This window comes from Portunus trituberculatus, chromosome 46 (assembly GCF_017591435.1).
Source record: "Portunus trituberculatus isolate SZX2019 chromosome 46, ASM1759143v1, whole genome shotgun sequence".
Taxonomy (NCBI): Eukaryota; Metazoa; Arthropoda; class Malacostraca; order Decapoda; family Portunidae; genus Portunus; species Portunus trituberculatus.
In genome coordinates, this window is record NC_059300.1 from 26452735 (window position 1) to 26467591 (window position 14857).

At 42.4% G+C, this 14857-nt stretch overlaps 2 protein-coding genes across 2 annotated transcripts in view; one reads left to right on the forward strand and one right to left on the reverse strand.

Moving 5' to 3' along the window:
• LOC123520047 overlaps nucleotides 1-14471 on the forward strand; it is a 15716-nt gene extending 1245 nt beyond the window's left edge. Inside the window, exon 2 of the mRNA XM_045281910.1 lies at nucleotides 14253-14471. Coding sequence (XP_045137845.1) covers nucleotides 14253-14461 — 209 coding nt within the window. The 3' untranslated portion in view covers nucleotides 14462-14471. The remainder of the gene's footprint in view (nucleotides 1-14252) is intronic.
• LOC123520044 (dolichol kinase-like) overlaps nucleotides 1-14857 on the reverse strand; it is a 48921-nt gene that overhangs the window by 30979 nt on the left and 3085 nt on the right. The gene's annotated exons all lie outside the window — the stretch shown is intronic.

Sequence of the window (14857 nt, forward strand, 5' to 3'; positions counted from 1 at the left end):
CTTCACTATTTTAATCCCCATTATGAGTTTCTGAAGCTGTGTAAAATCATCAAATAGTAAGCAGAATGAATATGGAAACGCGTCATGGTACTGAAGCGGTTAAGGAATGCTAAGAGGTTGTTAGTGTTTCACTGTTTGATCTGCTGCAGTCTCTGACGAGACAGCCAGACGTTACCCTACGGAACGAGCTCAGAGCTCATTATTTCCGATCTTCGGATAGGCCTGAGACCAGGCACACACCACACACCGGGACAACAAGGTCACAACTCCTCGATTTACATCCCGTACCTACTCACTGCTAGGTGAACAGGGGCTACACGTGAAAGGAGACACACCCAAATACCTCCACCCGGCCGAACCCCGGTCCTCTGCCTTGTGAAGCCAGCGCTCTAACCACTGAGCTACCGGGCGTGTGTGTGTGTGTGTGTGTGTATGTGCGTGTGCCTGTGTGTGTGCGTGTGCCTGTGTGTGTGCGTGTACGTATGTGTGTACGTGTGCGTGTACGTATGTGTGTTCGTATGCGTGTACGTATGTGTGTACGTGTGTGCGTGCGTGTGCGTGTACGTGTGCGTGTATAACTGTATATGCGTTTACCGATTTATTCATTTATTATTATTACACATTTTTTCATCTAGACTTATACGTTGTGCTCCGTTTTCCTACAGTCTTATTTTGCTTTATTTTATCACTACAAGTTTTTTAAGCTGTGCATCGACACTCCTGTATGCTGCTCTATTTTTCATACCTCAGTTTTGTTTTTGTTTGTGTTGCGCTGCCAGTGTTGTGACGTGACGAATTGTTTGAAAGAAAGCCGCAGGAAAAACATATATTCATGAGAGTATTATTGACGTGAATTGGTGCAAGGCGAGAAGGAAGGAGGCGGAAACGTAATGTAATTGGGCAACGTTTTTTTTTCAGATTGATTTTTACTGACTTTTTTTTTTTTTTTTTTTTTGGCGGGGAGCTAGTAAGATGAGTGAGGTGAATTTTTGTACCTTTATTTTTATTGATATTTTTAATGGTTGCCCTACATTATTTTCTTTTTAAAGACGAATGGACCTTTTTTTTGTTGCATTTCCGTTTATTTTCATTGATCTTTTTCATTGATTTGATTTGTTCACAAGGTTTTGCGATTCTGCGCTACACTTGCTACAGAAAAAAAAAACACTTCCTTGCGTTCATGGGAGAAAGAAAAGAAAAGAAAAATGTACAGGGCATAATTTTTTCAGTGGACGAAATAAATATCGAGCCATATTTGTGAATCTTTTAGTCCATCTTTGTGTTTCTGTACGTGGGTTGACATTATGGTGTGTGTGTGTGTGTGTGTGTGTGTGTGTGTGTGTGTGTGTGTGTGTGTGTGTGTGTGTGTGTGTGTGTGTGTGTGATGAATATTTTGTGTTTGTATGTGTGTGTGTGTGTGTGTGTGTGTGTGTGTGTGTGTGAAATGAAATGAAGATGAATATTTTGCGGTTTAGTATGTGTGTGTGTGTGTGTGTGTGTGTGTGTGTGTGTGTGTGTGTGTGTGTGTGTGTGTGTGTGTGTGTGTGTGTGTGTGTGTGTGTGTGTGTGTGTGTGTGTGTGAAATGAAGATGAATATTTTGCGGTTTAGTATGTGTGTGTGTGTGTGTGTGTGTGTGTGTGTGTGTGTGTGTGTGTGTGTGTGTGTGTGTGTGTGTGTGTGAAATGAAGATGAATATTTTGCGGTGTGTGTGTGTGTGTGTGTGTGTGTGTGTGTGTGTGTGTGTGTGTGTGTGTGTGTTCTTTCACCTCGGTCGCCTGCTAGTCACCCAGCCAGTCTTTCCCATTACGGAGCGAGCTCAGAGCTCATAGACCGATCTTCGGGTAGGACTGAGACCACATCACACACAACACACACCGGGAAAGTGAGGCCACAACCCCTCGAGTTACATCCCGTACCTATTTACTGCTATAGGTGAACAGGGGCTACACATTAAGAGGCTTGCCCATTTGCCTCGCCGCTTACCGGGACTTGAACCCGGCCCTCTCGATTGTGTGTCGAGCGTGCTAACCACTACACTCCACGGTGTGTGTGTGTGTGTGTGTGTGTGTGTGTGTGTGTGTGTGTGTGTGTGTGTGTGTGTGTGTGTGTGTGTGTGTGTGTGTGTGTGTGTGTGTGTACGTACGTCCCTCACTCCACATGTCCTACGCAACCTTTTATCATAGCCACACAATACCTACTCACCTACTGTATTGAATATCACCTTCCCACTTCACACTAACATGCCCCGAATTCTGAAACACACTGCTTTCTCACCACAAACATTTTCAAAAGCCACAGAGACGATTAACCAGGTTCCCAAGAGTGTTTTTCCTTTTAGTAATTTAACCCGTTCAATATTGGGACACATTTTTATCTTGAGATTTGTGTATAATTAGACCCTTTTATTAACATTAGTAAGGGTCTATGGAGGTTAGAAGTTTAATGGCTACAGTCTTCACTATTCTAACACCCACACGAATTTCTGAAGCTGTGTAAAATCACCAAATAGTAACCAGAATAAATAAGGAAATGCGTCATGATACTGAAGGGGTTAAAAACTTCAAACTGTCACCAGAATCCTAAAAAAAAAAAAAAAACACCCTTAAAAGTCCGTGAAACTTCAACTATAGCGTTTTGAAAGCAGTGGAGGTGCGACACAGAGGCGTTCCAGAATATGATCCTAAAATATGTGGTAAAGCAGAGGTTGAATGGAAAGGAGAGCGAGGCGTGGTGGCTTAGATGTGTGTGATGTGTACACTCCATTTCACCTTATTTGTACTGCATTTCACCTTACTGAGCGTGAATTGGGGTGAGGTCATGTGAGGATAGGGTGGTGGTGGTGGTGAGGAGTGAGTTGAGAGAGAGAGAGAGAGAGAGAGAGAGAGAGAGAGAGAGAGAGAGAGAGAGAGAGAGAGAGAGAGAGAGAGAGAGAGAGAGAGAGAGAGAGAGAGAGAGAGAGAGAGAGAGAGAGAGAGAGAGAGAGAGAGAGAGAGAGAGAGAGAGAGAGAGAGAGAGAGAGAGAGAGAATAAACAATTTCCGGTAGAACATTGTAAAAAATAAAGAAGCTGAGCCACTTAATAACACTTTATAAAGATAAGTAAAAGATTGAACAAAACTAAAACTTCAATGCATTCACTTAGATTCTATAGTCTAAAGGCATAAACATTTCCTCCTACACTGCCCAGCCTACACCAATAAAAGATCCAGACACCCCAATTGGCAGCGTCCTTACCCAGAAAATGAAAACACCTCATTGGAAAGTTACTTTTTGAAAAATCTAGTATAGAAGAAAATAAAGAAATAATATATAATTTTTGGAAAATAAGAGAACATAAAGTAAAAAGTTTAAATAATAATTAATTACAGCTACAGACCCAGACAAAACCCAAACCAAAACACATCAGGAAGTGCCGATATCCAGGCTACACTTCCGCCTATCAACTGAACTGAACTGAATACCATGTTCAGGCTATGGCAAGACACAGCTTAGGAACACGGTGATGAAAACACTACAGCACCCTCGGACTATTTCTGTTTCGGCCGCTAATTTTCTTTTTCTCATAAAGAAAACCGAACAAATATTGCTCTACTCATTCCTTGTGAAGAATTAACCTGTGCAGAAGCGAGGTGAAATGTGTGTTAAGGTTCCGTGCTGTATTTAAGTCTCTAGAAATGAAAGATCTTGGTACACCAGACAATTATGTTTTGCTCTATATTATGATGTTAGTCGTATAAACTCAAGTAACTATAAAGAAATACCATGGTAGAATAAGAACAGAAAAATACTGGAAGGAGTAAAAGCATGGTAAATCAATAGATACATCGTAATACAGTGTTTAGAGACGACTACTCTGTACCGCGAGACGATGCTGACCCACTCCTGAATTAAACCAACCTGCGAACACTGAAAATGTGACAGTTTGGGTCCTCTCCTATTGACATTAATCAAAGTATTACGATTTATTCACAATAGTAATATATTACACTCAGACGGAACACGGGCCTGATGTGTTTGAGATGTGGCATTTTGTTATAGTACATTTCGCACTATATAGCGACTGTTTAGGACCGAAAACTATAGCTTCAGGTAGATATACAATAATGTTATCTATCGATTTTCAGTCTTAAAGTAGGGAAAATTACAAATATTGATGCATTTCTTTTATAGTCCTCCTTGCTTCTCGAAAAGGTGCACGAACTTAGAAAAGGTTGAAGAACACTAAACTATACCCTGAGAAAAAAAATACAGTAAAAGAGATAAGATAAAAATGACCAACATCTCTATTATTACGGAGGCTAAGAATAATACCAAGACTAATTAAGTAATTCAGAGATAACGAAACGAACGACGATCACGAGAGCTTCCACGATAACAGTGTGTATGATAAGATGTGATTCCAGATTCCTCGATAGCGCTCCGAGTTTCCAAGATAACAATACCATTCCAGTTTCCTCGATAGCGATGCGAGTTTCCAAAATCGATGCCATTCCCGGATAAATATGCCATTCCAGTGTCCACGATAATAATGCGAGTTTCCACGATCAAGATGCAATTCCAGTTTCCACGGTAACGATGCGGGTTTCCACGATGTCGATGCGGTTCCAGTTCTCACGATGCGATTTCACGACACAATATTGAAGTCCACTTGCCTACACAGGTACTGGGACGAACCCTTTCACCCCGTAAGGTCCACCCCAGACCCTTGGGTGCGAGTAGAGTGACGCTGCCACCTTCCTGCGCCGCAATTGAAGTTCACTTGCCTACACCGGTACTGGGATGAACCCTTTCACCCCGTAAGGGTCCACCCACACCCTTAGGTGCGAGGAGAGTGGCGCTGCCACCTCACTGCGACGCAATTGAAGTTCACTTGCCTACACAGGTACTGAGACGAACCCTTTCACCCCGTAAGGGTTCACCCCAGACCCTTGAGTGCGAGGAGAGTGACGCTGCCACCTTACTGCGCCTCACACGGGTAGCCATGAGCAATAACCCGCCACACACCACTCCCCAAACACTGTCAGTGAGTCCTTTTCACCCCGTAAAGGACCACTTGTATTGTCAGTGCTGGTGCATGGCGCACAGCGTGCCCTCGTTCATGGCGAGTTGTTCAGCACGGTGTCATTATAAGCAGAGGTCCCGTACACACCACTTACCACCAGATTCTATGCAAGGTGCCCTTATCACCCTTTAAAGGCCCCTCACGGCATCATCTGGTGGACGGTAGACACGGCAGACTGCTTAAGGCGACCCCTTGCCTAGTGTGAGGCGCTGCAAGTTGACGACAACCAGTGAGCTTGAAGCCGCAAAGGAAAATGAGTCCACGTTAACAATGGGATTCCACGACAGGTTGCGATTCCAGTGTCCACGGTAAAGATGTGTTTGTCGAGGATAACGATCCGTTTATCGAGGCTAACGATGCGGCGATGGCGATGGCGAAACGATTCAAAGTATTATTACCTACACAGGTACTGGGACGAAACTTTTCACCCTGAAAGGGTCACCGCAGTCCCGTGGTTATGAGAGCAGTGACGATGCAACCTTGCAATGCCTCACACGGGTCGCCATGAGCAATGACCCGCCACACACCACTCCCCAAACACTGTCATGAAGTGAGTCCTTTTACCTAACCTAACCTAACCTAACCTAACCTAACCTAACCTAACGTAAAGGACCACTGGTACTGTCAGTGCCTGGCTCATGGCGCACAGCGTGCCCTCGTTCATGGCGAGTTGTTCAGCCCGGTGTCATTATAAGCAGGGACCCGTACACACCACTCACCATCAGACTCTATGCAAGGAGCCCTTATCACCCCTTTAGGGCCCCTCACGGCACCATCTGGTGAGTGGTAGACATTGATCTCTTGCTTATGGCGACCCTTGCCTAGTGTGAGGCGCTGCAAGTGGACGACTAGTAGTGAAGCTTGAGGCCACCAAGGAAAAGAAGGACCTGCAGCCAGTTCCTGCCTTGGGCCCCAGGCCGGACCCGACAGCCACCTCCTTCCCCCGTGCGGCGCCCAAGGCCGTCACGGCCCTCAACAACTTTAGGCCGAAAGTTCTCAATCGTCGTTTAAATTTTGATTCGAATATAAAATCGTCGATGGTAAATGAAAAATAGCTTTGGTCTGAAAGTGTGCAAGAGTTAGCTGATTAATGAAACAAGGTGAGGCAGCTTTGCTCCGGAGTATTTAGTGTACTTTGCATGTTGCTGCCGTGAATGTGTACGTGTTTGTAGATAACTGGATAGAAACAGTAGACCAATGGTAGTTGTGTAACTATTGGGGAACTTTTGAAAATTAGTTAAGCTTCTGGATAGAGTGGATGAGTGCACACAGGTTTGCTTGTCTTATACATAAACTGCCACCTGTAGACAATTTTTTCTTTTATGCTCTTATAGTTTCCTTTATTTCCCTGATCACAATGACGTGTAAATATCAATGTTTCAAATATAAGGAAACACTAGGAGAGGACCCAAACTCCCGTTGAAGTTGCCAGATTCAACAGATATCGTAATATTTCACAGAAAAGATGGTCAACTGCATATCGTATATTTTTGGATATTCTTCTGTCACATAAGGAGATATCAAGATAGGTAAAGTATTTTCAAACATGTATCTACGACAAAAACGCTATAATAGTAGAGTTAGGTTATAACTATGCATTGTGTGTTTTTTATATACCATCTAGCTCTATTCCTGGGACAAAATGACTTCTTCCTCAATTGATAACTCGAAGTTAGTATGATATTTTCTTTCCTTCTAGGTTAGTAAGTAGACTACAAGACACCATGAACATATGAAGCCCCGTAAAGGAGTTAATTTTCATAACTTAGAAATCAAAGTCTGATAATGAGATTGTCTATTGCCAACCAAACCGTTCTGCATAGACGTCTTCAGCGTCATAAGAGACCTAATGATGTTAGCTCATGGACAGTGGCTATCCTGACAGCGCGAAAACCTAGGGTGTTCATCAGATTTCCAGGGGTACTTAGATGGATGATCTAACAAAATCTTTTGCAGTACCATTGCATATTGAGTTCCATGTTCCATGTGACAATACTGGGGGTTCGGATAAATGGTCTTATAACTCAGGGGGTTCTTAACTCTTAACGATAAAAAGGTTGAAAATCCCTGACTTAGAGCGTCTTACAAGTAAAGAGGAGGCCGAAACATCGATAAAAACCGTTAAAAATGTAACAGTATAAAGATGTAAAATTATATAAAAAAAAAAAGCTTTATTGTTTACTATTTAAAGAATCGGTCACAACGGAAAAAGTCTTAAGAATCCCAATAACTTTTAATAAGAACCTCTGAACGGCAGTAATGCAAAGAAACATTTGAAAACACTGTATGAAAACGATAAAGCCATAAATTTTCTTATCCCACAATGTAAAGAAGTACACAGCTATTTCAAAATGTCACTTACAAAGCATGGACCTTCACCACCACCACCACCACCACCACTACTACCACTATTATTGTTATCCTTTTAACATCGTCACAAACCATGCACTTCCATCATTACTATATACCATGGACCGCACTCTCTATCTCCTTGGCCCTGCTGCCCATGTGCCCATCACTCACCGTATAGAAGGATAAATAAAACAAGACAAGCCACGGGAGGTTATGAATGTTTTTTCGATATGTTATTGTGGCTCTTCCGCCTTTCATAAACTGAGCGAGGCTTTCTAACGGTGATTCTTGCTTACGGTAATGCTATCCTTTCATTCCCTCACTGCCTCCCCTTTGATACTCGCCTTCCCTTGCTTCCTACCTTCCTTGTTCCCTTTGCTTCTCTCTCCCTTGCTTCTTTCATTCGTATAATCTTCAGTTTGATTAGAAGTGGTGGTGGTGGTGGTAGCGGTCGTACCGTGGTACTGCCTTCTATCTAAGTACATGCAGCTTGTAACTAGTAACAATGATCTATCTATGTATAGTGCCCGGCTTAACGAAAGCTGAGGTGAAGGACGCGAGGTATATAGAGAGGACACACTCATAGACTTGAGCGAGGGACAGGGTGCGGGGGTGCAGCTCAGCTACTTCTAAAACTACGTTAAGGGGCTTCTGTGGCACATTTAAAAGGCGCTAGAAATAAAAAGGAGAAAGTAAATTAAATAATTCCGCAAATAATGTGATCTCAAAAAAATTAAAGTCACGTCACTATACAGCATGCATGCAGATAATCAGGCGTTCCGAGGCGTCTCTGCCAGTTTTCCTCGCCCCCACTGCTAATTCTTTACAAGGGCCTTATCCGCCTGTGTATGGAGAACTCTTCGCATGTATGGTGGATTTCCAATCATACAGTTTCATTAGATAGGGTGGAATCAAAAGCTTTTCGTCCTATCAATAATACTACTCTCCTAACTGATTGTCTTCAGCTTCTTTCTCACCGCCGCAATGTTGCATCTCTTGCTATCTTCTACCGCTATTTTCATGCCAGCTGCTCTTCTGATCTTGCTAACTGCATGCCTCCCCTCTTCCTGCGGCCTCGCTGCACAAGACTTTCTTCTTTCTCTCACTCCTATTCTGTCCAACTCCCTAATGCAAGAGTTAACCAGTACTTTCAATCATTCATACCTTTCTCTGGTAAACTCTGGAACTCCCTACCTGCTTCTGTATCTCCATTTTCCTATGACTTGAACTAATTTGAGAGGGAGTTTTTAAGACATTTATCCCTTTCTTCTACCTAACTCTCTCGGACCTGCACGGCGACTGGCAACTAAGTAGGCTTTTTTAAACTCAGCTTTCCCCTCTTACATAAAAAAAAAAAATAAAGAAACGAGGCATAACTATTGCATGGAAGTAATAAGTAATAATAGTATACCAGTAGTAATAGCACTACCAGAAATTATATTATAGTAGTAATAATAGCAGCAACAACACTACTCCTTTGTACCAACACTTGTATCAATATTGAGAGTAATCACCACCATTATACATAAAAACACTACCAGTATACAGGCAGGTGAGGTGATATATACACGACAGTTATGGCATATGAGATTGACAAGTGCAATGCGGTCGGCGTTACCCTAGCTATAAGAACAATAGGGGTAACAATGGGCAGCACAGTAAGGGTAAGGGTGAGTTCACGGTGTAGGCAGTAGGCATGAGTATTATACAAATTGCAGGAGTATCAGAAACAAAACCTGGTCTGTTGAGGAGGACTGCCAACAAAAAAAAAAAAATAGAAAAAAAAACTAGACATAATAGGCTTGTCAGAAACATGGCTAGATTTAACACAGACACATTCCCTGCCAGAGATAAAGATAAACGAGTATGTTTTTTAATACGGACAGGCGAGGCAAGAAGGGCGGCGGTGTGGGTCTGTATGTTATGGATACGATAATAATGACTTGTAGAATACCACAAAAACGGATGGTAATGTAGAGTCGATTTGGGTGTATGTAATGTTAAGTAAAGAGAAGGTAGTCATAACTGTTATACATTCTGCAGGCTGCTAGATCTGTATGGAGGGTGACGTTAGTGTATGAATAATGCGGGAAATTCAGAATACAGCAAGAAACTAAGCTGTACCATGGATCATCGGCGAGTTTTATGACAGATCATTTGATAGATAGTCATTCAAGATTGCTTTATGAAACAACTCATTGCCAAACCTACAATAAATAGATTTACTTTAACAAGCAACTCAATCAAAGGAAATTTATGCGAGTCGGGAAAATTTTTACATCATACAAGGCACTAAGAAGTAAAAGATATCAACCAAAATGAATAACAGCAATTGAATAAGGAGAAATCGGCTTCAGAAAGAGCATCTACAAAATGATCAAGCAAGGTGAGATAGAAAAATGCAAGGATTATTGGAAGAGGGAAGGAAAAATATGCGAAAACAGGAACCAGCATCAGAGTAACTTTATACATACACAAAAATCATTCTTTTGAGAGAGAGAGAGAGAGAGAGAGAGAGAGAGAGAGAGAGAGAGAGAGAGAGAGAGAGAGAGAGAGAGAGAGAGAGAGAGAGAGAGAGAGAGAGAGAGAGAGAGAGAGAGAGAGAGAGAGAGAGAGAGAGAGAGAGAGAGAGAGAGAGAGAGAGAGAGAGAGAGAGAGAGAGAGAGAGAGAGAGAGAGAGAGAGAGAGAGAGAGAGAGAGAGAGAGAGAGAGAGAGAGAGAGAGAGAGAGAGAGAGAGAGAGAGAGAGAGAGAGAGAGAGAGAGAGAGAGAGAGAGAGAGAGAGAGAGAGAGAGAGAGAGAGAGAGAGAGAGAGAGAGAGAGAGAGAGAGAGAGAGAGAGAGAGAGAGAGAGAGAGAGAGAGAGAGAGAGAGAGAGAGAGAGAGAGAGAGAGAGAGAGAGAGAGAGAGAGAGAGAGAGAGAGAGAGAGAGAGAGAGAGAGAGAGAGAGAGAGAGAGAGAGAGAGAGAGAGAGAGAGAGAGAGAGAGAGAGAGAGAGAGAGAGAGAGAGAAGAGAGAGAGAGAGAGAGAGAGAGAGAGAGAGAGAGAGAGAGAGAGAGAGAGAGAGAGAGAGAGAGAGAGAGAGAGAGAGAGAGAGAGAGAGAGAGACCGTTAACAATATCGGATCCCTCTCGTGTCTCACTGAAGGACTTTTAAAATTCATATTCTGTACTCAAAGCACTTGTTCCTTGCTTGCCTGTTATGCCCTGCTTGCTTAACCTCTTCCTTACGGCACCACCAAACGCCAACCTGACAGCCACAAGCGACCCGCAACACGGCAAATCGATCACCTTTAGCCGAGTCACGGGCCATGCAAGCACTAATAAGTGAACGAGCTAATGCAGGAATAAAACTGGTATTTGAGGTTTTCTTATCGTTTTCTCTCTCCTGGCCAGAACTTCCTAAATGTATAAGGATCTGCTACTCTAAAACATGATGTATATTGTATAATATAAAGTGCACCTTGCTTCTCCGGTTGAGTCGGTTCCAAACTTAGTGAAGGATCATATGTACTTTGATCTAGTGTTGTAGGAATATGCTCCTCTAAAACACGCCACTTAGGCTCTAAAAGTTACCTCATACGAAGCAAAGTCAGTCTAGTTTGGTCGAGGATCAAGGTAACTATTTTCTTTAGACGATTTGATACATTTATCATGTCCTCATAAACTTATCACCTTGCCTCTGCCGTCGAGTCTCTCTTTGAATATAGTGGCTGATTAATTTAAACTGTACTCTCTCTGTGATTTAGTGAGAGACACGCCCCTCTTCAAGCCATCACTAAAAGCACTCAGACAACACAAGCCTTGCCTATGCACTCCTTTCGCTGCATTAAAACAGCCTTGAGTGTTGCTTTATAAGTCACTAATACTGAACCTGCAGTGTGCTCTCATGGCCCAGACACACGCCATGCAGGAACCTCTACTGCACCGCCTTTGTGGATCACCCCACCACTCTGCGATACGCCCGACACTATTCACGTATTTCGAAACGCCTTGCTTTTTCACCATGACAATTTTCCAAGGCCACAATGACGACCAGTCGGGTTTTCAAGACAGCTTCTCTTTCAACCCCTTCAATATTAAGCCACATTTTTACCTTGAAAATTGTGTACGATTAGACCATTTTATTAACATTAGGAATGGTCTATGGAGGTTAAGATTAGTGAACAGTCTTCAATATTTTAATCCCAACTTAAATTTCTGAAGCTATATAAAATCACCAAATAGTAAGCAGAATGAGTATGGAAACCCATCGTGGTATTCAACGGATTAACAAACTAGTAATCTTGTTAATCCATCACCAGAACTGTAAAAATATCCTAAAAACACGAGAATCTTCAACCATAGTCTTTGGAAAGTAGTGGTAGTGAGAGGGCAAAGCGTTTCAGAACACGGGACTTCCAGAGACACATGAGGAAGAGATATTTGAGCATTATGAACCACTCCAGCAACTGATGACGCAGGGATATGTAGAAATCCGAAATCGTGAAAATAAAAAAGATGATGTAGGGAGTTTGGACATTTGAAGCTTTCCAGAAACAGATGTCATAGGCATTTTGGACATTTGAAGCTTTCCAGAAACAGATGACGTAGGAATTTGGACATATGAAGCCATTCTAGAAAAAAAAAAAATATGCGAGATCTGAAACCGTTCCGCAGACAAATGATACACTGATACGTGGAAATATGAAGTCATTGCAAAGATAGATACATATAAGGATATCTGAAAGTCTTAAGTCATTACAGAAAAACAACAACATTTAAACATTTGAAGCCACTCCAGAAACAAGGACATTTGAAGATTTTAGACAACGTGCATAGATACTACACGAATCCCTCTCCAACAACTTGACTTCAGTACCACTCAAGACCCTCCCCGCTGATATGAACTCTCACGGTTCTCTTCCCTTCATCACTCTGACGGACGCCGCAAAGATCGATCTCTCCCTTCTTGGATGAGGATGAATAATGAATAGGTATATAGACAGAAAGACCTATGTGGAATATAAATGAGTTCAAAAAAAAACGGACCTATGCAGTCACTCATTAAGTCATTCATTCAGTCCGTCAAGTAATCGGTTAGTCGAGCATTCAGAAGGTTGATCAGTCAGTTACAGTCAGTCAGTCAGTCAGTCAGTCAGTCAGTCAGTGAGTCAGTAATTTTCTCTCTCTAAACAACTTCCGAGACGATCATCATATCGCTTGCTCTTTACACACACAGGGACATACTGTACACACACACACACACACACACACACACACACACACACACACACACACACACACACACACACTCAACAAGAGGTCGATGATTGTTCTATCGATGACTTAAGTAGTTACATTTGTAGTCAGAGAGCAGGATCGTGGTGGTAGTGGTGGTGGTGGTAGTAGTGGTGGTGGTGTACAGTTGTAATTAGACAGTAGGGTATCAGTGGTGGTGGTAGTGGTGGTGGTGTTGGTGGCGGTGGTGATGATCGTGGTGTAGAGTTGTAATTAAACAGTAGAGTAGCAGTGGTGGTGGTGGTGGTGGTGGTGGTGGTGGTGGTGGGAGGAATAAAGGAAAAAAAACTGTCAGAGAAGAAAACATAAAAGGAATATAAAGAGGGAATAAAAGATATGTATGTATGCATCCACATGGACACACACACACACACACACACACACACACACACACACACACACACACACTCACAGAGAGAGAGAGAGAGAGCCAGAGTTCGATTCCCGGGACAGGTCAGAGGTCATTTGGGCAAGACTTTTATTCAAGTGTGTGGCCCCTGTTCACCTAGCAGTGATTAGGTAGCTGTGTAAGACGTTAGTTGTGACCCGCTGCTGGGTAGGAGAAATAAACTCCGAACAAAAACACCCCGGGGCCTAGGCCACAGGCTTATCTGGTGCTATAAATAGCTGCCGCGCACCATATGTCAGGTGCCAACATGGGGTTGTGTAGACTTAGGAAGTATGATTGTTAGTATATAAGAATATACACATGTGTAAGTTGATTCAATATGTAGGATTTTCAGCTCTGTATCTGTACTAGCTGCTATTCAAATAAACCGAAATATTATTATTATTATTATTACACACACACACACACACACACACACACACACACACACAGGGAGGGAGAATAGGGAGCCGTTTTTTTTTTTTTATCTCAACTTACATTTTTTTTTTTTTTCTTTTAATCAGCAAATATACACAGGTGAGGTGTTGTGTGGTACTGGGCGAGCGAAAGTATCATTAATCTTTCTCCTTCAAGAGCAAACACAAAAGTTATACATTATGTACTGTGTATGTGTGTGTGTGTGTGCGCTGTCTCTTGGTTATGAGAGAGAGAGAGAGAGAGAGAGAGAGAGAGAGAGAGAGAGAGAGAGAGAGAGAGAGTCACCGAAACTAACATCATTTGAAATACTCCCTATATAACACTGGGATACACTTCAAACAGTCACTTCATCCCCCACTGATCCACATACTCTTTACGGAACACAACAATCCACGGAACACAACTATCTTACTCATTTTCCCCATAGACGTGAAAAAGCCCGCGTTGACTGCATACGGAACACAACGACTCATTCTATGCAATCACTTTACACATCTTTGCCCCACAGACGTGAGATAATGATGCCCGACTCTATACAAAACACAAAAGAATACATTTTAAGCACCCATTTCACACAATACTTCATCCATCTCGAATTTAACACGAATAGTAAACGCTGCAAGTCATTTTAAACTTATTGAAATTCAACATCTAATCAGTCTTACGCATTTAAACCACACTAAATGCAATCTAATCCATTTTAAGAACACATCACTCAATTTTTTGGACAAATAGACGTGAAGGAGCATGGCCTGAACTTCTGTGTTGGCGGTGTATGGAACTCCAGCAGCGCCGTCATCTACCCTGGTATGTGGACCAGCCTGTGCCTCGCCTACCACCCTGCGTGGGGCTGGACGAGCTACATAGACGGCCACGACGACGACTCTGGCTTCCTGCACGACCCCGACGGTGAGAAGGACGGTATCTCCTTATGTGACGACTGAAGGAATGAATACCCACACGCCATGTATTCACAACGAAGTGGTCGTGAAGGAGTGTTCTAGATTCTCTTATTTATTTTATTCACTTATCTATTTTTTGTGCAGAGTAATTTCAGATAACGGGGATGTAATGGTGTTTGTCCTTACTTAACCCAACGCAACTTGATCGTAATGACAGCTCAACCTTACGAAAAGTGAACAAAGAAACAACGTGTTCAATCTTAATATAACTTAACAAAAGACTTAATACAAGGACAATATGATAATGACGATAATAATATCAAATAACAATAATAATAACAATAATGATAATGATAGCAGTAGTAGTAGTAGTAGCAGTAGTAGTAGTGGTGGTAGTAATAGTAGTAGTAGTAGTAGTGTTAGCAGTAGCAGCAGCAG